We start from the raw sequence: 22,795 nt of genomic DNA on the forward strand, positions 1-22,795 counted from the left end.
TGCCAGGACACCGAATGAGTTTCAGGGGAATGTTGGTGAGGTAAAGTCATCAATCATCACAGATCCATGTGAACAGCATTTGTGTCTCCATGTTTGACCAGCAGGTGGCGATCACGGCCGGTTCCTGATGGACAATCAGACAGGAGATGTGAGGTTAATGAGGCCGGTGCAGAGCAGAGGACAGAGCAGCACGTTCACCCTGAAGCTCATGGTGAGCTTCACTCACACCTGTCACTCACACTCGTCTTCATCAGTCTTCATCGTGTGTGTGGTCCCCCTGCAGGCCTCTCAGCTGGACGACCCCCTGAAGTACAGAGTGGCCACGGCGCTGGTCACCGTGCTCGCCCTCAACCTCGTCCCTCCGCTCTTCAACACCAGCACTTATAAGGGCTTCGTGGAGCAGAGCTCCAGACCCGCCGCCATCATCAGCACCTACGGGGGCGGCGTGCTGCTCCTCCAGGCCACAGACGCCGACTTCACACAGGTGAGACAACACAAATCCTAACAAGCTGTGATTAGTTTCAAAGAAAATAATCACACGTCCAAACCTGCAGCTTTGGTTGCGTATGTTGTCCAAGCTGTGGCTCCCTGATGAGCGTCTGTCCAAACACGACAGCTGCTGTCTCATTACGCCACCTCATCCTTTTCAGGGGGTCAATCCCAACATCCAATATTCGCTCCATCCATCATCTGACAGGGACAGGTTTGACATCACCCAGGAGGGCGTCCTGATCGCCCGCACTGACCGCCTCCACGCCTTCGACCGGCACATCCTGGAGGTATCAGTACTGCTGCTACACACACTGCTACAGAACTCACCTGCAGATCAATAATCAGGCCCCGTAAGGTGAGACGGGTGCAGATAGAAGCAGAACATAGATGTGAGAAGGTGTTAGGGTCCATTCAGAGACCTACAGACCTGTGACCTGGAACATCTACACTGAGGAGCACGATGATGTTCCTGAACATCACCGGCGTAGTTAAGAAACAAGTGGGACAAAATCTCTCAATGCAGGACGAGGAGGTCAATAGAAGTCAGTTTGATCAGGAAGCAACCAGGAAATGAGACTGAGGCAGATCTGAACCAGAATGAAGAGCGAGCAGATGTTACACCAGAGAAGAAGAGAAGAAGAGAAGAAGAGGGTCTGCTGCTCAGTGCAGCATCACAGTGTGACTCTAGATCAGCTGACAAATCTCTAAAGCCGAGTGTGTCCGTTAGGAAGGTCCTGATCAGCCAGAGGTTAAAGGTCAGATGGAAGCTTGACCGAGCTGCTTGTGATGTTTGGTGACCATGCAGGTGGTCGCCAGGGACGAGCAGTCAGGAGAGGTGGCAGTGGCTTTGGTGGATGTCCAAGTGCTACAGAGAGGCCAAGCAGGTGAGCGCACACACACACACACACACACACACACACACAGGGGGAGGCTGGAACTGAGCAGATGCAGCCTCAGTTCTCTCCTGATGGTCCTTGGTTCTGCCTGCTTCTTCTCCTGATGGTTCAGATTGATCCAAACCTTCTCCTCCATCAGTTCCTGCAGGTCCGCTGGCAGAGGAGCAGCTGCTCAGGGACATGGACCGCAGGGTGGCCGGAGGAATCGGCGCCATGATCCTGCTGCTGCTCTTGGCGGCTTTGATTCTGCTGAGTGTAGTCGCCAGGAGAAGAAGAAGAAGAAGAAGAAGTGAAGACGCCGGCGCTCAAGATGCTGTTTCCCTGGGAACGCATCCAAGTGTGGTGAGAGCTGCTGAAGTCTGAACTAGTTCACACACACACACACACACACACACACATACACACACACACACACCAGCAGCATCAAATGAATTCATAGATTTTGTTGTTCTTCCTCTGACTCATTAATGAGTTTACAGGTATTTTCACTGTGTTACATAGAATCAGCTGTTCTCTGTCCCGTCCCCTGTCCGCTGTCCCCTGTCCCGTCCGCTGTCCCCTGTCTGCTGTCCCGTCCCCTGTTCCCTGTCCCCTGTCCCCTGTCCGCTGTCCCCTGTCCCCCGTCCCCTGTCCTCTGTCCTCACTTTAAAGTGCTTCCACACGTGTGCCGATGCTCTGGCCGTGTGTACTTCCTGTGCACTTTCATGACATTAGTGCCTGTGTGTGTTGTGTGAGATAAAGTGGTGTGTACATCACACTCAGCTCCTCTGTGGTGACCTCAGTGTGTGTGTGTGTGTGTGTGCGTGCGTGTGCGTGTGCGTGTGGTGTGTGCGTGCGTGCGTGCGTGGTGTGTGTGTGTGTGTGTGTGTGTGTGTGTGTGTGTATCGGGTAAACTCTATGGAAGAAACTACTGAAATGGCGATTCGGTCGTAATTTGAATTCCTTTTCTGTTCATGGACAGATGGCTTCAAATCGATCTTCGCTCCAGATGGAGGAGACGTCCTACGACAACAAGGCCTTCAGCCACAGCTACAGGTCGTCACCTTCAGGGAGTCTCCACGGCCCCCAGGGGGTCTACACCAAGAAACACTCATGGACACTTCCTTCTCCTGCAGCCTGTGAGTCTGTGCCTGATCTCCAGTCGGGATCCTTCAGGTCGCTGCACACCGAGACGGCAGTGATGGACAAAGTGCTGCAGAGTGTGAGGGAGGAGAGAGAGTCTGTCCAGGAGAAACTCTATCCAGTGATGGGACGGAGAGGACAGACAGGACAGAGAGGACAGACATCCACAGAGCTGCAGGGCGACGCCGCCTGGAGAGTGAATATAGTGATGCTCCAGAGCGACCACACGGAGAGAGAGCAGGAGAGCCCGGAGACACGGGACAGAGGGACACAGGACAGAGCAAACCCGTACAGGAGCATGCACGCTGTGATCTGCGTCTCTGAGAGAGAGAGCAGCACAGAGGACGAGCTGTAGGCTGAGTCTGATTCTGCTCCTCCCTCAGCATTTCTGTGCAAACTGAGTGTGAGTTTTGTAAAGTAGGAGGAAACCTTTCACATGAACACAAGCTTGTTTGTTAGCAGAGAAGATCTTTTGTACCTTGACTGTTTATGCAGGTTCTGGTTCTGGTTCTGGTTCTACAGCAGATCAGTGAGGTCGGTCTCCTCTGCGCCGCTCTACCTTCCAGAGCAACATCTCCCATGTTTGTCAGCTTGTTAGGTTTTAGTGTTGTGTGCTTGTTTGACTGCAGAGTAAAGGAGAGAACACCAGGAGCAGCTGGGTGAAGTCAGCTGATCTTTACTTGATGTGTGGGGGGAGAAAGAGGAAGAAGGGGGAGGAAGAAAAGAGAAGAACAAGAGAGAAGAGGGGGGGGAGGAGCGAGGGATCTTTCTAACCCTCCATCACCGGCTTCACATAAATCAGGTTCCCGGTTCGATTCCCAGCTTTGGTATAATTTGAGGCGTTTATTCTACACTGAAAGGTTTATGTTTCTATAATTGTAAATCACTTCATTCACTTATTACTTATATTATTATAATACCAACAAAGTGAATCACACTCTGGTGAAAGTTTAAATGTAGGTTCAGATATTTAGCAGCAGTGAGGAGGAGAAGTGAATTGGATTTCATTAAACTTGTATTTAATACAGATTTCAGAAGCTTACAGTCATCAACATCATTCATGTTCAAAGAGTCAAATTCAAGTAGTTCATCACTGGAACTTTAAACCATTTCAGGCCACAAGTAAAAGAAACACTGAGCTGTAACAATAACAGAATCATGATTAAAGAACAATATAAACACGACCAGCTTCAGACCTGAACCCACCCCAGCCTCCTCTGGTCCTGCTCAGAGATGATCCTGGTCCTGCTCCTCTCACCCCCAGACCGAAGGTGAGGCCCTGCAGATCCCAGTCCATCGTCCCAGCTTGATTGGTGATGAGCTGCAGCTGCCGTTGTCCTGATTGTGCGCCCTGTGATTGGCTCCTTCCTGCTGAGGTGGCGCACATAAGCTCTGCCGGTCTCTTCTTCTTCTCTCCTGCGGATCTTCTGCTGTTGGATCGTCTGCGCTACATTACGTCACATGTTCGGGTTTTGCTTCAGGTTTCTCTTGTGTAGAGTTAGAAGCTCCAGACTGGAGTTGGTGTTTCTGTCTGTTTGTTTGCGTCAGGTGGTGGCAGTGCCGTAATGGCCGCTGTGTCTAAACTCAAAGTTGTTTCTGCTCCACGTGTGAGCAGCAAACTGAAGCTGCCTGTTGAGCTTCAGCAGCGAATGAGGCGCAGATTTGTTTCCGCCACTCTGCCGAAACCCGGAAGGGTGTTTACCTGCGCAACTTCTGCAAACAGCCGCACCGTCAAGCCCCCGGAGCGACGACGGGACGGACAGGAAACGCTGTCGGTGACCTTCACAATAAGACGGCACCGCTCAAACCTGAAGTTATTTTTTACCTCACAAACTTAACACAACAGTTTTTATTTTCAAATACCAATGAAAACAACTATTTGACATGTTAGGATGCAAGTGATCCATTAACGGTTTGTTTGTTTTTACCAATCCAAGAATAATCAAATAAATCGTTGCGTATTCTCAGTTGGTCGAGTGTGAACAATAATTCACTGTTATCATCCCGGTGTTTGCTCATCATAAATGCAATGATTAAAAAGAAGTTGCTGTAAAAAATGTCTGTTTCAGGGTTAGTTTAGCTACTGTTCAAATTTTAACCCTTCGCAGTTTGAACTGGCTCCTGATTGACTGCAATGATAAGAGAATACATGAATCATGATCATAATGTGCCAAACTCCATAAATGGCTCCTTCATTCTGTCTGACTGTTCTTTAATTCAGTCTTGATCAAAACAAACATTCAGATCTGTGATCGTCATGAAAACAATGTGACTGCTGCATAATTCAACATATATCCATGATAGAAGTACATACATGTGTGTAAATGCCTTGACTGTCTGTAAATTCTGCTGTTTTGTTGTTAGTTATTGTGTCGTTACAGCGGAGTGACGACAGGTGCTTTATTTTGAAAGCGCAGACCGGACGCGGTGCTTGATCTTCTCTCTGTCTTTGCGTCTTGGTGACGAAGATTAGTGAAGTTTAGTGTGAAGAAGCAGGAACACTTACAGAGTTTGTGTTCCATGTTGTGTGTGAGTGAAGAGGAGCGAAGGAACCAGAAGCTCAGCGGCTCTCCGGCTCGGCTCAGGCCGCCTCACACGCGGCGCGGCGCGGCTCAGGTACGTCCATCACGTCCGCAAATCACTGCGCAGAGGAACGCGGAGTCTCCGCTGCTCTGCGGACACAGAGTTACAATACAGGTTAGGAGACAGATCCCCTCTAGGAGAGTGTAGAGAGTGTAACTCTGTCTCAGAGCACTCTGCCAGAGCTGCCAGAGGTGTAGACTAGAGGAACACAGTGAATACTACACAAATCACTTTAACTTCGCTGTAAAGCCAAAATCAAATTCAGTATTCTGTCGATTCCGTGATGTCAGAACTACAGAGGAGGATTACAGCAATTTGGGTTAGAACATAAATCATCTTCACTCAGTGTGCAAAGCGGTGCTGCGTCAAGAGCACACAGAAGTGAAGAGAGGCGTTATTGCATATTCAAGCATTCTAAACAGACTCACACGTACACAGATCCTGACACAGACTGATTATTGATCTGTCCATCAAATCCTCTGTTAAAGAGTCTTAATGTAAACACGGATCAGCTGGTGACTCTGTGTGCTCAGACATGTTTACCTGAAAGCTCCATAAGATGCAGGTGAAGGTGTTTAACTCATGTTGCACGCAGAGCAGCTCACAGTGTCTCTGGCCCACAGGTCCCAGCGTTCCCAGCGTTCCCAGCGTTCCCAGCGTTCCCAGTGTCCTGACTCCAGTATGAGCGCTCAGCCCAGGAGGATCCGCCTGAAGCCCTGGCTGCTGGCCCAGGTGAACAGCGGGCGCTACCCGGGCCTGCAGTGGCTCAGCACGGACCACCGGCTCTTCCAGATCCCCTGGAGACACGCCACACGCCACATGCCCATGTCAGAGGAGGAGAACACCATCTTCAAGGTGCCGAGGCTGACTGAGAGTTTAGAGTTAGAACATCAGGAGAAGCTTTATGAGCTCTGAGTCAGGGAGAGGAAACGCTTCTTATCAGGATCACATTCACAAATATAACACGTGTGTGTGCGTCTGTGTATACAACACGGCTACAACACGTCTATGTGTGTGTGTGTGTGTGTAACATAAAGAGCCAGAGTAAACAAACTCTGCGTGCTGAGACCAAAGTTAAATCATAACCCTAATATTTTCTAAGATAAATCATAATAATACCAGTGACATTACATTACCACCCTTCGCAGAGGGGGGAGCAATTGAGGGTTCGGTGCCTTGCTCAGGGGCACCTCGGCAGGGACTCGAACCGGCAACCCTCTGGTTCCCAAGCGGAAGCACTACCCACTGAGCCACTGCCTCCCAGTGACCTGACAGATGTGTCATAGAATTTAAGAGGAAGCAGCAGGAAGCAGCAGGAAGCAGCAGGAAGCAGACCTGCTGGAGTCAGACCGCATGATGTCGCTCAGCCAAACTTCTGCTTCTCCATTTGGCCCGCCTGTTCTTCCTGCGTCTGCACTGGTGTGGGCATAGAGGCCTCATACACACACAGTGTGTGTGTGTGTGTGTGTGTGTGTGTGAGAGAGAGCTTTGACTCCAGCTGGTCTTCCTGTGACACAGTGTTTGTTGTGTTTCTTCCTCTGGACTCGTCGTCTTCCTCTCTGACACCAGAGCAGAACGACCCAGAGAGGAAAGAGTTAAACCTTTAGGTTGATCATAAACAAACATCGACCAAATCAAACTGAACCTCTGGTCCAGGAGACACACAGACGTCATTTTAAGTATTGATCTGATCTGATTGACTTATTATCAGATGAGAATCCACATAGGGGTCTGGGAATGCTGTCACCATGGTAACCACATGACAGTAAACATCCCAATTATCCACATTTAATGTAAACGGTCACAGTCACACATCAGACTGACGTGTGACTCAGAGTGTGTGTGGGCTCAGAGTGTGTGAGGCTCAGAGTGTGTGTGTGTGAGGCCCAGAGTATGTGTGAGGCTCAGAGTGTGTGTGTGTGTGTGGGCTCAGAGTGTGTGTGGCTCAGAGTGTGTGTGTGTGTGTGTGTGTGACTCAAGTGTATGTCCGAGGCTCAGAGTGTGTGTGTGTGTGACTCAAGTGTATGTGTGAGGTTCAGAGTGTGTGTGTGGCTCAGATTGTGTGTGTGTGTGTGTGAGACTCAAGTGTGTGTGAGAGGCTCAGAGTGTGTGTGTGGCTCAGATTGTGTGTGTGTGTGTGTGTGTGTGTGAGACTCAAGTGTGTGTGTGACTCAGAGTGTGTGTGTGTGTGTGTGTGTGTGTGAGGCTCAGAGTGTGTGTGTGTGTGTGTGTGTGTGTGTGTGTAAGGCTCAGAGTGTGTGTGTGAGGCTCAGAGTGTGTGTGTGGCTCAGATTGTGTGTGTGTGTGTGTGCGACTCAAGTGTGTGTGTGAGGCTCAGAGTGTGTGTGTGTGTGTGTGTGAGGCTCAGAGTGTGTGTGTGTGTGTGTGTGAGGCTCAGAGTGTGTGTGTGTGTGTGTGTGTGAGGCTCAGAGTGTGTGTGTGAGGCTCAGAGTGTGTGTGTGTGAGGCTCAGAGTGTGTGTGTGTGAGGCTCAGAGTGTGTGTGTGTGAGGCTCAGAGTGTGTGTGAGGCTCAGAGTGTGTGTGTGTGAGGCTCAGAGTGTGTGTGTGTGAGGCTCAGAGTGTGTGTGTGTGAGGCTCAGAGTGTGTGTGAGGCTCAGAGTGTGTGTGTCTGAGGCTCAGAGTGTGTGTGTGTGAGGCTCAGAGTGTGTGTGTGTGAGGCTCAGAGTGTGTGTGAGGCTCAGAGTGTGTGTGTGAGGCTCAGAGTGTGTGTGTGTGTGAGGCTTAGAGTGTGTGTGTGTGTGAGGCTCCGAGTGTATGTGTAGCTTAGAGTGTGTGTGTGTGAGGTTCAGAGTGTGTGTGTGAGGCTCAGAGTGTGTGTGTGAGGCTCCGAGTGTGTGTGAGGCTCAGAGTGTGTGTGTGTGAGGCTCAGAGTGTGTGTGTGTGTGAGGCTCAGAGTGTGTGTGTGTGTGAGGCTCAGAGTGTGTGTGTGTGACGCCTGCTCTCCCTGCAGGCCTGGGCTCTGGAGACAGGGAAGTACCAGGAGCGCGTGGACGAGCCCGACCCGGCCAAGTGGAAGGCCAACCTGCGCTGTGCTCTGAACAAGAGCAGAGAGTTCCAGCTGAAGTACGACGGCACCAAGGAGACGCCGGTGCAGCCGTACAAGATCTACGAGGTGTGTGAGCAGGCGGGGAGCGGAGGTGAGACTCGACCCCTGGACTCGCTCTGACTCCACTGACTCTCTGCTCTTCTTCACTGCTGTCTGACTCGGCTGCCTTTTCTTTCAGATGCTGTCGATGATGAAGAGGAGGAGGTGAGGAGGGAAATGATCTAGAAAGAAGGAAGCGTCTGTTTGTCGCATGTTCACGTGTTCACTTCCTTCCTGTCTCCGTGTTCTTAGATGCCGAACCTCATGGGCCTGTCAATCAGTGAGTACATGAAGGAGACGGACTGAGGCTGGGAAGTTTGTGGGAACGCCGTCCCGTCTGCTCTTCCTCACTAACTTGAGCTCATTCCTTGTGCGTTTCTGTGCGATGCTCTGATTGGTGGATGGGGTTTTGTTTACACTCTCTTCTGGTTGGTCAGACTCGAGGATCGGTGAGCCTCCGCCCTTCTCCTCCTTCCAAGCTCATTCTGATGTCAATCACTTCGGCTCGTCGGTGAACGGCACGTTTGGCCCCGCCCGCATCATCCCGATGCCTCTTCTTCCCGACGGCATGCACGGCGACGGCGGCAGAGGCCATCCCGTGACCGGCGACCATCTTCAGATGCAGGGCGGCTTCATGAACCCAAACAGGCTGGGAGTGCCTGAGCTCCCATCCATGCCCGCTCCTCCCGCCGCCTCTGCACCTCCTGAGCCGGCCCCCATGGAGGCCAGCCCCATGCCGGGGGTCCAGACCCAGGGGGCCGCTCAGGCTCAGGGGCCGCCCTGCGAGTACGACCTGCTGAGCAGCATCCCACGTGAGTCAGGAGGTCAAGCTTCTGGGCTCCTGGTGCTTCAGACGCACAGGATTCATGTTTAGCTTCAGCTGCAGCCGATCTGCATGGAAGTCATTGATGTTAGCAGTGAGTCCACTAGATTAGATCTGTCTGTTTATAAACATATGATCAATACTGTTCATAGTTAACAACAGAGCGTCTGCAGGGATTCATCTGTCAAAGCAGTGAAGGTTGAAGGTCAAAGGTCACAGCTGCACCTAATCAGTCACTGCAGTGATTTCCCTGGGGATAAATAAAGTTGATCTTAACTCATTCAAGAATCAAAACACAGACAGACAAGCTGTGAGTGAGACAAGAGAGACAGACAGAGAGACAGACAGAGAGACGGACAGAGAGACAGACAGAGAGACAGACAGAGAGACAGACAGAGAGTGACGCCACCTCAAAGGTCTCCACGTGTTTGTGGTCATGAAGTCTGAACCACACGGCCAAATTCATACAGAACCAAGAGGAAACTGTGACATGTGTGTTCAGGTGACAGCGAGCATTGATCCGCTCTGATCCCTCCTCTGTGTTCTGCAGTGACAGATCTGGACCTGAAGTTCCAGTACCGAGGCCGGATGATGGGCTCCCTGACCGTCAGTAACCCTCAGGGCTGCAGGTTGTACTACGGCCACCTGGAGCCCACGCCCGAGCAGGTGGACCTGTTCGGACCCATCACCCTCCCGCAGGTCCTGTTTCCGGGAACCGCCAACATCCAGAACCAGAAGCAGAAGTTCTACACGGAGGCCCTGCTGGACGTGATGGACCGAGGCCTGATCCTGGAGATCCGGGAGCAGGACATCTACGCCATCCGCCTGTGCCAGTGTAAAGTGTTCTGGTCCGGACCCGGGATGCCCGAGCAGGGACCGCCCAACCCCATGGAGAGGGAGAAGAAGATCAAAGTGTTCAGCCTCAACGATTTCCTACACGGTACGACTCCACCACCTTTAGTCAGTGAAGTTCTGAATGTGTTGTCGTGGTCTAGAAGCTCAGATGCTCAGTGAGTCATGAAGGTTCTGGTCTATGGCGAGCAGGTCTCATCTTGTTCCAGAGGGGTGAAGCTCAGAACCCGCCCCCTTTCGAGATCTACTTCTGCTTCGGGGAGGACTGGCCGGACAAGAAGCCCAAGGAGAAGAAGCTCATCATCGTCCAGGTGATGAAGATGTTTGATTACTTTGTGTGATACAGGAACACCAACATGTCAACAACACGTGTTAGATATGAGCCCCATCACTTCATAGGCTCCTTCATAGAGATTCATTCATGCCAAATAGTGCACCAGTGTGACAGCAGACACACACAGCGCCCCCTGCTGTCACAGCAAACAACACAATGTCACAGCAGTAACGTGGCTCTCCTTGGTCTCAGGTGGTCCCGGTGGTGGCTCGGATCCTGACTGAGATGTTCTCTGGAGAGCTGAGCTGGTCCACAGACAGCATCAGGCTCCAGATCTCCAATCCTGACGTGAAGGACCAGACGGTGGAGCAGTTCAAGGAGCTGCAGAGACTCCTGCAGAGCCAGCAGATCCAGGGCCCCTGGGCCCCCAGCGGACCCTGAACCACAGACACTGAGTGTGTGTGTGTGTGTGTGTGTGTGTGTGTGTGTGTGTGTGTGTGTGTGTGTGTGTGTGTGTGTGTGTGTGTGTGTGTGTGTGTTCACTGTGAGCCGTTCTGGGCGTGTTGAAGAAATTCACATTCACTGATCTGCAGCTACGTTTAGAAACAAGAATCATCTTCTACATTTTTGTCCATCAGAGCTGTGGTAAAGATAAAATTCGCTGAGCCGACGACTAAGACACTAAATCAACACGCCACCGCTCACACACACTTCCTCTGCAGTTAAGCCTCCTCGTGTGTGTGTGTGTGTTGATCTGTCCCGCCGGCGTATTCGACTGTGATTCAGTCACAAACATATTTTTTTTAAAAACTACAATCAAGACAAAGTGAGTGTGTGTGTGTGTGTGTGTGTGTGTGTGTGTGTGTGTGTGTGCTAAAGGAGCGGAGAGGTCGGGGTCGTGACAGTATTGTGTTGAGCTGTTGATCTTCAGACTGAGCAGATAAGAATCTTCATCAAATGTGTTCAGATTTCAATAAATACCACAGCAGTATTGATCCAGAGCGGCTTCATCTCTGACCCACACACACTTCATCTCTCCCCACACACACACACTCTCACTCTCCCCACACACACACTCACTCTCCCCACACACTCTCACTCTCCCCACACACACACACACTCTCACTCTCCCCACACACACACACTCTCCCCACACACTCTCACTCTCACCACACACTCTCACCACACACACACACTCTCTCACTCACAACTGAGATAATGACTGGCAGGATGACCTCAGTAGTGTGTGTGTGTGTGTGTGTGTGTGTGTGTGTGTGTAGTTAAGTGAGGGATTTAGATGTTCACCCTCATGACTGCAGATCAGACGTGTAAAGGTGTGTGTGTGTGTGTGGGGGGGGGGGGGGGGGGCTGCACAGAAGGTAAACACACAGCTGTAACCATGACATCACATATCCCAGAGGGCCACAGTGACATCATGAGAGGAGGAAGAGGAAGTGACCGACCACAGTTTCGACTAAATCTGAATCATTTCTGGGGCATTTGAGTGTTTGTGCTCCTCTTCAGGTCCACAGGTCTCTGGTGGACCCTGGTGGACCCTGGTGGACCCTGGTGGACCCTGATGGACCCATGAGCGTGTTAAAGCTCCTCTACATGAGGATAGAAGTTTAGTTACATACTCATATGTAGAACTCCGCCCCCCCCCCATCAACAGTGGGACTGATTCTCCATACTGGTGTGAAGACGGCATCCAAGTGTGAAGTCGTGTTGTGACCGACGTACATTTAATGTATAATAAACACTTTAGTAAATTGAACATCTGATACATTTATACTTTGACTCCATGTTGGCATCTGCTGCATACTGAGTGACTGACGTGTGCTGCTACGCTCTTCATCCACCAGGAGGGGGGGCTCCTTGTCCTGCGGGAGGACGAGTGTCCTCAGACGAGGACGAGTGTCCTCAGACGAGGACGCCGGGTCCATCTGAAGAGCTAAAACAAACATGTTACGAGCAAAGTGCGAGTTTGTGGTTTCAGTTGGTTGTTTATTGTTTACAACAAGGCTACATCTTGGATGATGTTGTTGGTGTGAGTCTCTGCGGGTGGAAGAACGACGTTTCCACGCGATCGTTACAGCTCTCACTCACTCTGTGGCAAAGAAAAACTAAAAATCCAACCAATGCGTTAAAAAGGTCAAAGGTGACGCTGAAACTCCCAGGCTTAGGTAAGCTTCTACAATCTAAACACCTCCACAGGCAGCTGATCAGAGAAGAGCATCATGGGATTGTTTTTCACTCCTCGTATGGCACTGACAGCGTGATTATCAAGTTCTCCAGACAGGTCCACGAAAATAAATCTTTTCTCTTAAAAACTCATCGTCTTTTTATGCGTTATGATCAGGCACCTCCTCCGTCTTTACATGATGGATCGCGTAGAACTCCAGTTGACGCAGAACTAAAATCCGTTTCAGTTCGCTGAAACCAGCAAACGTGGCTCCTCCTCCTCCTCTTCCTCCACTGGCCCCGCCCCCATCCCACCCTGCCGCTCCAGTGCTGCTGGCGAGGCAGGGTGGGAGGGGGGAGGGGAAAGCTGAGGGGTGGGATGGGGGTTGGGGGAGGGGGGGGGGCAGATGGATGGGGGCAGGGGGGGGTGGGGGGGGGGCAGGGGGGACCTTAACCCCTTCACTCCGGGTTCACAGTCACCACCTTCCGATTTCAGACTCGCACCGTCTTTCCGTTACAGTTTCCCTTTGGATCCTCGTCTGCAGTCCTCAGCGTTACGTCACCAACAGAAGATGTCACCTGCAGAGACACGGGGGGGCGTCAAGCGGGGAAGGAGAGAGGACACACACACACACACAGAGAGAAGCACACTCACACGGCTGGTACCTGGTGTTGTCATCGTGGCTACCGGAACAATCTGGTGAACTCCCGGATCGCCCAACACACCTGCTTACACTCCTCAGCACTGAGAGAGAGAGAGAGAGAGAGAGAGAGAGAGAGAGAGAGAGAGAGAGAGAGAGAGAGAGAGAGAGAGAGAGAGACATAGAGAGACTTAGGTTGGAAGAAACAAGTAACTGAACAAATTCACTTGTCCCATCTTCCTCTGGGTTCCTTCCTCCTCCTCCTTCTTCATCTCTGGAGGCGGAGCTTTTCCTAGCAGCTCTAAATCTTTTAAACCCTGTATGAGTCTCAACAAGTCACAGCGACTCTGGTTTGTCAGCGTTCCACTGATCGAGTCCAGGCACAGATCAGGCCCAGACCTGCATGGAGTCCACAACCAAACACACACACTACCAGGAGCCCCACACACACACACACACACACACTACCAGGAGCCCCACACACACACTACCAGGAGCCCCACACACACACACACACACACACACACTACCAGGAGCCCCACACACACACACACACACACACACACACACACACACACACATACTACCAGGAGCCCCACACACACACTACCAGGAGCCCCACACTCTCGCTCCCTGGTTCTGTTCTGCCCCCTGGTGGTGACGTCGTGTTTCCTACCTGGTGACCTGTTTGTGGAAATCTGTGAGCTGTTTGTGCGTCACCGTCACCGCGCCGCCCGACGTCTCCTTAGGAAGACCCTTCAGTGCGTTTTCCAGCCAGCGGCAGAACGTCTGAGGGACGACAGAAGAAGGTTACAAACCACAGACAGAGAGCAAACACTGACATCTGGTGGTGAGACAGCAGATCACACTTCACATCCACTCAGAGGGAAATCAGTTTAACGGTTTTTTACAATACAAAAGTCAAAACTTAAATAAAATAAAAACAAGTCATCAAAAATCATCTTAAAATAACAAACAACAAACAAACAAACCCAAATAAAACAAAGAAAGGACCCAAAGGCCTCACCGGTCTGTTGAACACCATGATCTCCCACAGCACCTCGGCCACGTCGGGCAGCGTGTAGGGCGGCAGGCAGAAGCAGCAGGAGTGCATCAGCTGAGTGACCAGCTGCTGCCCGTGCTGCTCCATGGCCTGACCAATCAGCTGCTTGCGCACCTCAAAGTCTTCCTCGTGCTGCAAACCAGCCAAACACAAACAATCAGGTCACACAACAATCTGCTGGAGGTGAGGAGGAACTACAGGCACACAACTGGGGCGTCGGGGGGGGGGGGAGGAAGGAGCGGCGGCGTGTTCTGGGTGCAGGGACTCACGTCGTTGGAGACGCCCGTGTGGATGAGGTCACGCACAAACTTCATGACGCTGCAGTTGGCGTCGCGGTGATCCAGTGAGGCGGCGGCGATGGCACACTGGATGATGTGAATGATGATGCTGCTGCTGAGCAGAGTGACGGGACTGCGCTGCACAAACCTGGACAGACGGAGAGAGAGACAGGAGCCGAGAGGTTAACAGACAAACAGACACGTGTGGGGAAAGGGGGGGAACGTGAGCAGAAACAGCGCTACCTGGTGGCCAGTCTGAAGAGGTCGTCCACCGTGTCTGGATGGTTCCTCAGACCGTTTGGCTGCTCCAGAAGCTGGAAGGTGGGCATGCAGAGGGCCTGCAGGAGAGAGAGGACACAGGCTGGGACACAGGACACACACAGTGCGGCGCCGCACCGCTAACAACATGTTTGTGTTCATCAAACACACGTGAGGAAGGACGGCTTCACATGAGAGAACGTTCCAGTTTGTAGCTTAAGTTTACGTTGTAGCTCCTCTGATCTGTGGTGCTATCATAAATATACAAGTTAATCTATATTGAGTGATTGTGTATGCTTTGTTTCTTCTGGGTGTAGTAACAGGAAGTGTGTGTGCGTACCTGTAACATGTCGAGCAGCCCCTGCCTGCAGCCCTCCTCCATGCCGTACTCGTCCACCAGGATGCTCCCCAGGTACAGGAAGCAGGAGTGTGGATACAACTGGTACACACTCACCATCTGAGACACAACACAAACACACACACACGTCAGCACCAGTCTCCAAGGCAACACGCCCTACTCCCCCTCCCCCGGCCCCAGTGTGAGGCAGGAACGAGTCAGACCTGTGTGACCAGAGGCTGCAGCAGGGACGCTGAGCCTTTCCCCACACATCGCACCGCAAAGCGCAGGCAGCGGCAGCAGCGCTCCACGATACGATTATCAGCCTGGTGAGCGTTCAGTGTTTCTGACAGGACGGGCCAAATCTGCACACACACACACAAGAGACACACACACACACACACGTCAGAAAGGTGCTTCTTCTTCACATTGCCTCCTTGTGGCTCTGCAGGAAGTGAGCGTGGGGGCGTTACCTCCTGGATGACCTTCTGACACGGGTGAGTCTGTCCGTTCTCTACGATTGGGTTTGTGTGGCTGAAGGAGAAACAGAGACACACACACACACACGGGTCTCATCTCATGTTGGAGTAGCAGAAGACAGACATGAATGACATCACCGTGAATGTCAGAGTTGTTTAAGTCTTCAGTCTCACCGGAAGATGACAGCGAGTCGGTCCAGCCACACGGTGGGATCGGCCGCTTTCCCGCTAGACGGCTCCTCAGAGAGAAGCTGAGGGGAGAGAGAGAGAGAGAGAGAGACAGGGAGAGAGAGAGAGAGAGAGACAGGGAGAGAGAGAGAGAGAGAGACAGGGAGAGAGAGAGAGAGAGAGACAGGGAGAGAGAGAGAGAGAGGGAGAGGAGTTGAGTTTCTGCTGCTCAAACTAAGGTTCTGCCGGCGGTCCCTGCTGGGTCCACACTGACCTTTTTGAGGGCCACCACCTGCACGGCACACAGGTCGCTCAGACACTCGGCGATCTTCTCCAGAGGAAGACGAGCCAGGACGAGGGCCGTGCCTGCACAGAGGGGGGAGGAGCTTAAGGACACGCCGAGTAGTGATGCTGCTGAGGGCTCCGAAAGGTCACGAAAGGTCAACTGCTTCAAACTGAACGGCCAACATTGTGGTGGTGACAGAGGCCAGACATAGTTATTGGACAGTGTGTGTGTGTGTGTGTGTGTGTGGTTTACCTTTAAGCAGGCCCACAGCTGCTTCGGTGGACAGGGCGAAGGAGTCGAGCGCCCGTGCGATGTCCAGCAGACCCTGGAAGTGCTGAGCCATGTGGTCCCTGCACACGGAGCAGATGTTGTGGATGGCTTTGGCTGCGGCCGAGGCCAGAGGTTTCTCCCTGAGCCCCTTCATCAGGTAGTTCAGCACCGGGTCTGTGGGCAGAACACACACACACACACACACACACACACGGACATGAGCAGAGGGCAGGAGAACAGGAGAACACCACGTCGTCATCATCATCGCCGTCAGTCAGTCTGACATGCAAATGCAGTCTGACTCAGCGTTCCTCCAGTCTGCAGCTCAGAGACCTGACAGGCAGGAGGAGGAGGAGGAGGAGGAGCCGGCCTGATGGCGTCGCTATAACAACCCTGTAACTGAATCATTTTCTGTTTCTGTGACCAACAGGTTCTACCAACATGAACACAAGCAGGCAGCACACGTGGAGGAGGAGGAAGAAGAGGAGGGGGAGGAGTCAGGGGACCTACCGAGGAATCGTGGGTTCCTCTCCACGACCTCGCTCATCTCTCCCACCAGCTCGATGCTGGTGTAGCGGACGGCCATGTGGACCGTCTCAGGGAGCAGGACCACCTGCTCCAGCACCTCCGTCAGGGTGGGGTTGTTCTCTCTGTAGGACCAGGAGGAAGAGGAGAGAGGAAGAGGAGCAAATTAAACCAAGAACAGTGAGGGTTTGATCCTGAAGTCATGAAGCAAACATGAGTCCAGACACATCCTCATCACTCTCATTGCTGTGATTGAACTTTAAACGCGTCACGCCCGGCACTCACGGGTCGACACTTTTGGCGATGGCGGCCATGATGAAGAGGACGGCCTCTGTCACGTCCCAGGATGGGTTTCCTTCCTTCAGAGTGGAGTAAAGCTGAGAGGGAGGAGCAGAGAGTAGAGATTAGATGCAGAACCTCTGAATGAAGCGGAGGGAGCCACACCTGGAGGAGGAGCTGAGCCGTACCTGGGAGAAACATTCCATGGAGCCCACCAGGAAGATGACGTCCTTCACCAGGTCGGACACGCGGATCCTGAACTCGCCAAAGTCGTCCGTGTCTTCTGGGATCCCCTCCTGCGGGACGGACGGACGGACGGAGCGTTACAACACAACACAGACGAGCCAACATGAGACAAACCCACAGGTGTGTCGGTGCTCAGAGGCGAGGTGCGGCCCGTACGTGGTCAGGGTCCAGTCGACAGTGTCGGGCCAGGCAGTGCAGCAGTCTCTGGATGTACGGTCTGAAGATGACGTGGAGCGTCGGGTCGTTGATCTTGTACAGATGTTCTCCCAGACGATACCAGAAGTTAAAGGAAATCTCTACCACCTGGAGAGGAAACCAAGACAACACAACAACAACAAACACCTTCAGTCACTCTGGCGCCACTGTGCAGCTTCACACTCTGACCCTCATGTTGTTGTGTAGATGTAAATGTTTTGATCATCAACTGTGGAGGAATGACATCATGAACACTGTCACAGTTGGTGATACTAGTGCGGGCGTGTGTGCGTGTGTGCGTGTGTGTGTGTGTGTGTGTGTCCGTCTGTGTGTGTGTGTGTCTGTGTATATGTGTGTCGGTAAATGTGTGTGTGTGTGTGTGTGTGTGTGTCCGTTTGTGTGTGTGTGTGTGTCTGTGTATATGTGTGTCGGTAAATGTGTGTGTGCATGTATATGTGTGTGTGTGTGCCCGTTTGTGTGTGTGTGTCTGTGTGTCTGTGTACATGTGTGTCCGTAAATGTGTGTGTGCATGTATATGTGTGTGCTTGTCTGTGTGTAAGTATGTGTGTGTGTGTGTGTGTGTGTGTGTGTGTGTGTGTGTGTGTGTGTGTGTGTGTATATGTGTTTGTGCGTGTCTGCGGGTCTGTGTATGTGTGCGTGTATGTATGTATTGTATGTGTTTGTGTTTGTGCGTGTCTGCGGGTCTGTCTGTGTGTGTGTGTGTGTGTGTGTGTGTGTGTGTGTGTGTGTGTGTGTGTGTGTGTGTGTGTGTGTGTGTGTGTGTGTGTGTGTGTGTGTGTGTGTGTGTGTGTGTGTGTGTGTGTGTGTGTGTGTGTGTGTGTGTGTACCTCATACTGTGGGTGCCCTGCACAGATCAGCAGCAGCTCTAGTGTCCTCAGGTCGCCCATTCCCTGTCCTGGACTTCTCACAGTCACTTCTAGAAACGTCTCACACAGCTCAGTGAAGATCCTGCAGTAGTTCAGGACTCTGAGGACAGAAGAGAGACACAGAGACGTCAGGATGCTAAACTCCACACACACAGACAGAGACGTGTGTCTGATCCAGTACACGCGTGTGTGTGTGTCCTCCTCACTTGTCCAGGTCCTCCCGGGCCACAGCCATGTGATACGCCGTCTCCAGGGTGAGGACGCCCTGGAAGAGCTGCAGGGCCAGCGGCATGTTAGTGTCCACGTTCTCGATGGCGTAGAGCGCCGAGCACACGCAGTCTGAGGCGGCCTCGTGCAGGTTAGTGGAGGTCTCGTCCCTCTGCTGCAACACAGAGACAAAGATCACAGCTTTCACTCATGGGGACACGGACACACACACGGACACACACACACGGACACACACACACACACACACACACACACACGGACGGACACACACACACACACACACACACACACACACACACACACACACACACACACACACACACACACACACACACACACACACACACACACACACACACACACACACACACACACACACACACACACACACACACACACACACACACACACACACACACACTCACCAGGACTTGGAAAAGCACCACGAGCAGCTGGTTGCTGGCCATGAAGTTGCTGTCCAGCACGCCCAGGTTGAACCAGCTGCCCAGACAACGAAACACTTTGATCAGCATCTTCTCGTCGTTTCCCGTCTTCTCCACGCACGTCGCCTGCACAGACACAGAGGATGAGCACACACACACACACAGAGCCACAGCCCCGACGCCCTCAGAGAGCCGGCTCCCTCACCAGCAGTGTGACCACCGTGCTGGAGTAGAAGGCCAGGTCCTCGATGATCTCGGTCCGGCGGTTGGCTCCGATGCGTAACGAGCGACTGTGGACTTCCTCGGGAAGGACGGTCAGGATCTCAATTAGGAACGTCATGGAGCCCACGTCGTTATTGTACCTGAGGGTGAGGAACACACACGGGAGCGTCAGCGTGTGTGTGTGTGTGTGTGTGTGTGTGTGTGTGTGTGTGTGTGTGTGTGTGTGTGTGTTGCGTCGCAGAGAAACAAAACGAGCGGTGGGGTCTTACTTTTCGATGAGTGTGTGGACACATCCCTTCCACGAGGCCATCTGGAGAGCCAGGTCTGCGATGGCCAGAGCCAGCTGGGACGGGAGAGGAAGAAGAGTCAGCTGGTGCCAGAGGAGATGAAGACACGAGGCTCAGTGTGAAGCGTCTCCTCCTTACCTGTGTGACGATGATGGGCGACAGGTCTTTGAGGTTCTGTATGTGGGAGAGGAGGGAGTCACGCAGGGCGTTGTGGGTCTCTGGTGGAAGCTCGAAAAATGACGTCTGTATCTTCATCTTCATGGTCTGAGCGGCAAAGTAGCAGGACTCCACATCCTGCTTCAGCTGCAGGAGCTGGTCTGACACCTCCCAGGCGTACATCTGCAGGGAGGAGACACGGTTAGCCTGCAGCGTGACCTCCCGACCCCTCACCCCTCACCCCCAGTGTGCAGGTCAGCTGATACCTCAGCTCGTAACCCAACAGGGACGATGTCACATAACACTGCCATCAGCTGCTGCTTTACATGTTAGGGAGTTACAATATTGACGTTTGTTATATAATAATACACTAATAAAGCCTTTATCTAATACAGATCAGTGTGAACATGATGAAGAACCACAGCTCTTCTTCATCAGCATGTGTCACTGTGCAAACACAGAGGCTCAGCACTTTTCAATCACTGCTCTCGGTTTAAAGACTGATTTAAACGATTGATTTAAAAGACTGAATAAAGACACGTATGAGGAGTAAAGACACGTATGATGAATAGAGACCTCCGATTGGTTTGGAAAGATAAACACTGGTCTCCAGACCCAGGACCTGTTCACCATCTGAGGGCTCCACTTACAGATCAGGTCCCAGTGCAGGTTTGACAGGTCAGAGTCACAGAGTCACAGAGCCTCAGGGTCACAGAGCCTCAGGGTCACAGAGCCTTAGAGTCACAGAGCCACAGAGTCTCAGCTGCTGTGGAGCTGCAAACACACAGGCGCCTGCTTTTATCATGGAATTGTGAATGTTCATGCTAAAGCTTTATTAGGTATAAAACCAAGCTAGGATAAGAGGAAATGCTCTGTGTTACGGTGTTGCTCTGTGTCCCTGCCCGCCCTGGACTCCAGGGAGCAGAACAGGTCCGACCAGTCAGCCTCCGAGTGTGAGACATCAAATAAACAAGAGCAGCGAAACACACACACATCAAAACGCCCGCACACACTGATACAGACACCCACTGCGCTCAGACTCGGGCACACATGGAGCCTCGCACTTCCTCTGGTTAGCAGTTAAATTTAGCCGAGGCTACCTGAGCTAGGGCCCAGGCCCCGGGCTGAAGACCCGGACTGGAGCTCCGGAGCGGAGCCCCGAGCACAGCGCTCATGAATGAAAACAGTGAAACATGAATCATTCATATTGGTTAGATGCTAGGAGCGGTTAGCTCTCTCGCTCTATGTGTGTGTGTGTGTTAGCCGTTAGCTTCTGTTTGCATTCATTCATTCACCACAGAATGAAGTACGTTTCGCAATCGCTTCTTCCGATTCGCCCATTTTTCCTGGTTTCACAAACCCGGAAGAATTTATCACCTCTGCGTTTGATCGAACCGCATCATCGATCGGGTTCGGCGATCTGATCACAGCGGTTCGATCCGGATTGGGGCTTTAGTTCGCTTCAAAAGGGCTGCATAGACGCAAACAGCCCGGGCGTCCATTTTCCTACTGTCGGAACGAGTCAAAGTAAAAGTTTCACCGAATCAAAACTGAGTTTAATGGAGAAATCCTCCGTGTAAATGTTTCCTCCGCGCAGTAACATCAGTCTGCAGCCCGGCCGGGTTCCGGCTGCAGACTGAGCTCGAGTTTGGTGTGTGTGTGTGTGCAGGAAAAGGGCAACAGTCCAAATCCCGTCCGCTCACACGCACACTAAGGCGTGTACACACCTAACATGAGGCTGTGGTGGCCTCTGGGAGCCCGATGGGAGCCCGGAGCCCGGGTGAGAGCTCCGTGTCGGCTCAGTCACCATGAATCAGCTGATAAACACTCACTGGCGAATCAAACGCCAACTTCACTCCTAGGCCGTTAGCACCGCGCTCCGCTTCTACCTTTGTTTCACTCGTTTCAGACACTAACTAACTAACTAACACCGCCATCTGAAGCCGCGCAGGCAGCCGGTGTGTGTGTCGGCCCGGGCCGGCGCCGGGGCCCGCCCCAGTCCCCGAACCTCCCCCGTGTTCTTACCGATCTCTGCAGCTCGCCCAGCCACACGGAGGCTCGCTCCTTACCGGCGGGGTCCGGGTCGTGGTACAGCGCCTGGACGGCCTGGTAGACCAGCGCCAGGCTGGGTTTGCCTCCTTCCATGCTACACTTGAGACGTGACGAGCTCAGATATGCGGCGGTGTTTCGCGTTCCACGGCGGCGTTCAGAGTCTTTCGGGCCGGAAAGGTTTCTATTCGCTCCTTATGTCGACCGCCATCTCGCACTGGCTTCCCGCGTGCAACTGCGATCCTCGTCCGTCTGAAACACAGCGGAGCGGGGAGGAACGTTCTGCTCTCTTACCGAGCGGCCCGCTGCCGGAGAGCGAGACACGGGGACGGAATAAAGAGATTATTCAAATAAAGTTAGCATAAATAAAGATTTTATTAGCATAAAGTAAGCATAAATAAAGATATTATTAGGATAAAGTCACCAGAAACAAAGATTTTATTAGTATAAAGTTGACATAAATACAGATATTATCAGGGTAAAGTTAGCATAAATTAAGATATTATTAGGATTACGTCATCATAATTAAAGAAATTATTAGTACAAAGTTAGCATAAATAGAGATATTATTATGGTAAAGTTAGCATGAATAAAGATATTATTAGAATTAAGTTAGCATAAATAAAGATATCATTTGGATAGTCTCCCGAAATAAAGCCATTTTGAAAAAGCAGAAAAATTTGGAGAATAAAGTGTTTCTAGAAAAGAAAAAAATACTTTCTAGTCACAAGAATACATTTGTAATTTCTCAAGATAAAAGTTGAAATGTAACGACAAGAATGTTGTTATATTTCTCCTGGGTTCATTAATATTTGTTTTCATTAATTTGAGATAGTTTCCACTGGCTTCCAGTAAGGAAATTTGTGTATAGGTATATTTTATTGACATAAAACATTCTCCTGTCTTAATCCTCCTCTTCCTCCTCCTCTTTCTCCTCCTTCGTCTTTTCCAGCAATAGACTCACTGATAAGTGTACAAATGTATATTTGTCAAAATATAATGTGAAGGTGAGGTGAAATTAGAAATTTTCCTTTATTGTTATTAATCTTTCAAATAATGTATGAAGCCATTTCAGGATTTTTTAGGAGGAAGGAAGGAAATCAAACATTTCTCATATTTTGTGAGTTTGTCTTTCGTTGACTGTAAAATGTGAATCTAGAAACTAACTC

General features: G+C 51.6%; 2 protein-coding genes across 3 annotated transcripts; one reads left to right on the forward strand and one right to left on the reverse strand.

Moving 5' to 3' along the window:
* Nucleotides 1-4,941: 4,941 nt before the first annotated feature.
* On the forward strand, nt 4,942-11,144 carry irf5 (interferon regulatory factor 5). The gene is made up of 9 exons (XM_076169438.1): nt 4,942-5,126; nt 5,717-5,948; nt 8,065-8,251; nt 8,339-8,364; nt 8,452-8,479; nt 8,637-9,011; nt 9,573-9,962; nt 10,067-10,185; nt 10,401-11,144. Exons 2-9 carry the CDS (start codon nt 5,775-5,777, stop codon nt 10,587-10,589), a joined length of 1,488 nt encoding a protein of 495 aa, XP_076025553.1. The 5' UTR covers nt 4,942-5,126; nt 5,717-5,774; the 3' UTR covers nt 10,590-11,144.
* Nucleotides 11,145-12,131: 987 nt separating this feature from the next.
* Nucleotides 12,132-21,890, reverse strand: tnpo3 (transportin 3). 2 transcript variants are annotated; one of them, XM_076169437.1, is made up of 23 exons: nt 21,603-21,890; nt 19,560-19,760; nt 19,404-19,477; nt 19,118-19,274; nt 18,895-19,038; nt 18,448-18,623; nt 18,203-18,341; nt 17,316-17,462; nt 17,102-17,209; nt 16,920-17,011; nt 16,620-16,759; nt 16,092-16,283; nt 15,828-15,919; nt 15,560-15,636; nt 15,380-15,440; nt 15,131-15,271; nt 14,910-15,026; nt 14,555-14,649; nt 14,303-14,459; nt 13,998-14,165; nt 13,647-13,759; nt 12,996-13,074; nt 12,132-12,908 (listed from the first exon to the last, which is right to left on the reverse strand). In XM_076169437.1, the coding sequence occupies exons 1-22, from the start codon at nt 21,720-21,722 to the stop codon at nt 13,014-13,016; spliced, it is 2,772 nt and encodes a 923-aa protein (XP_076025552.1). In that variant the 5' UTR covers nt 21,723-21,890; the 3' UTR covers nt 12,132-12,908; nt 12,996-13,013. The 2 variants fall into 2 exon arrangements, with proteins under 2 accessions (XP_076025552.1, XP_076025551.1); XM_076169436.1 differs by having other exon boundaries at nt 12,985-13,074.
* Nucleotides 21,891-22,795: the final 905 nt, after the last annotated feature.

Source organism: Genypterus blacodes, unplaced genomic scaffold, assembly GCF_046128005.1.
Source record: "Genypterus blacodes isolate CSIRO-AG114 ecotype Tasmania unplaced genomic scaffold, CSIRO-AGI_Gbla_v1 ptg000202l_1, whole genome shotgun sequence".
NCBI lineage: Eukaryota > Metazoa > Chordata > Actinopteri > Ophidiiformes > Ophidiidae > Genypterus > Genypterus blacodes.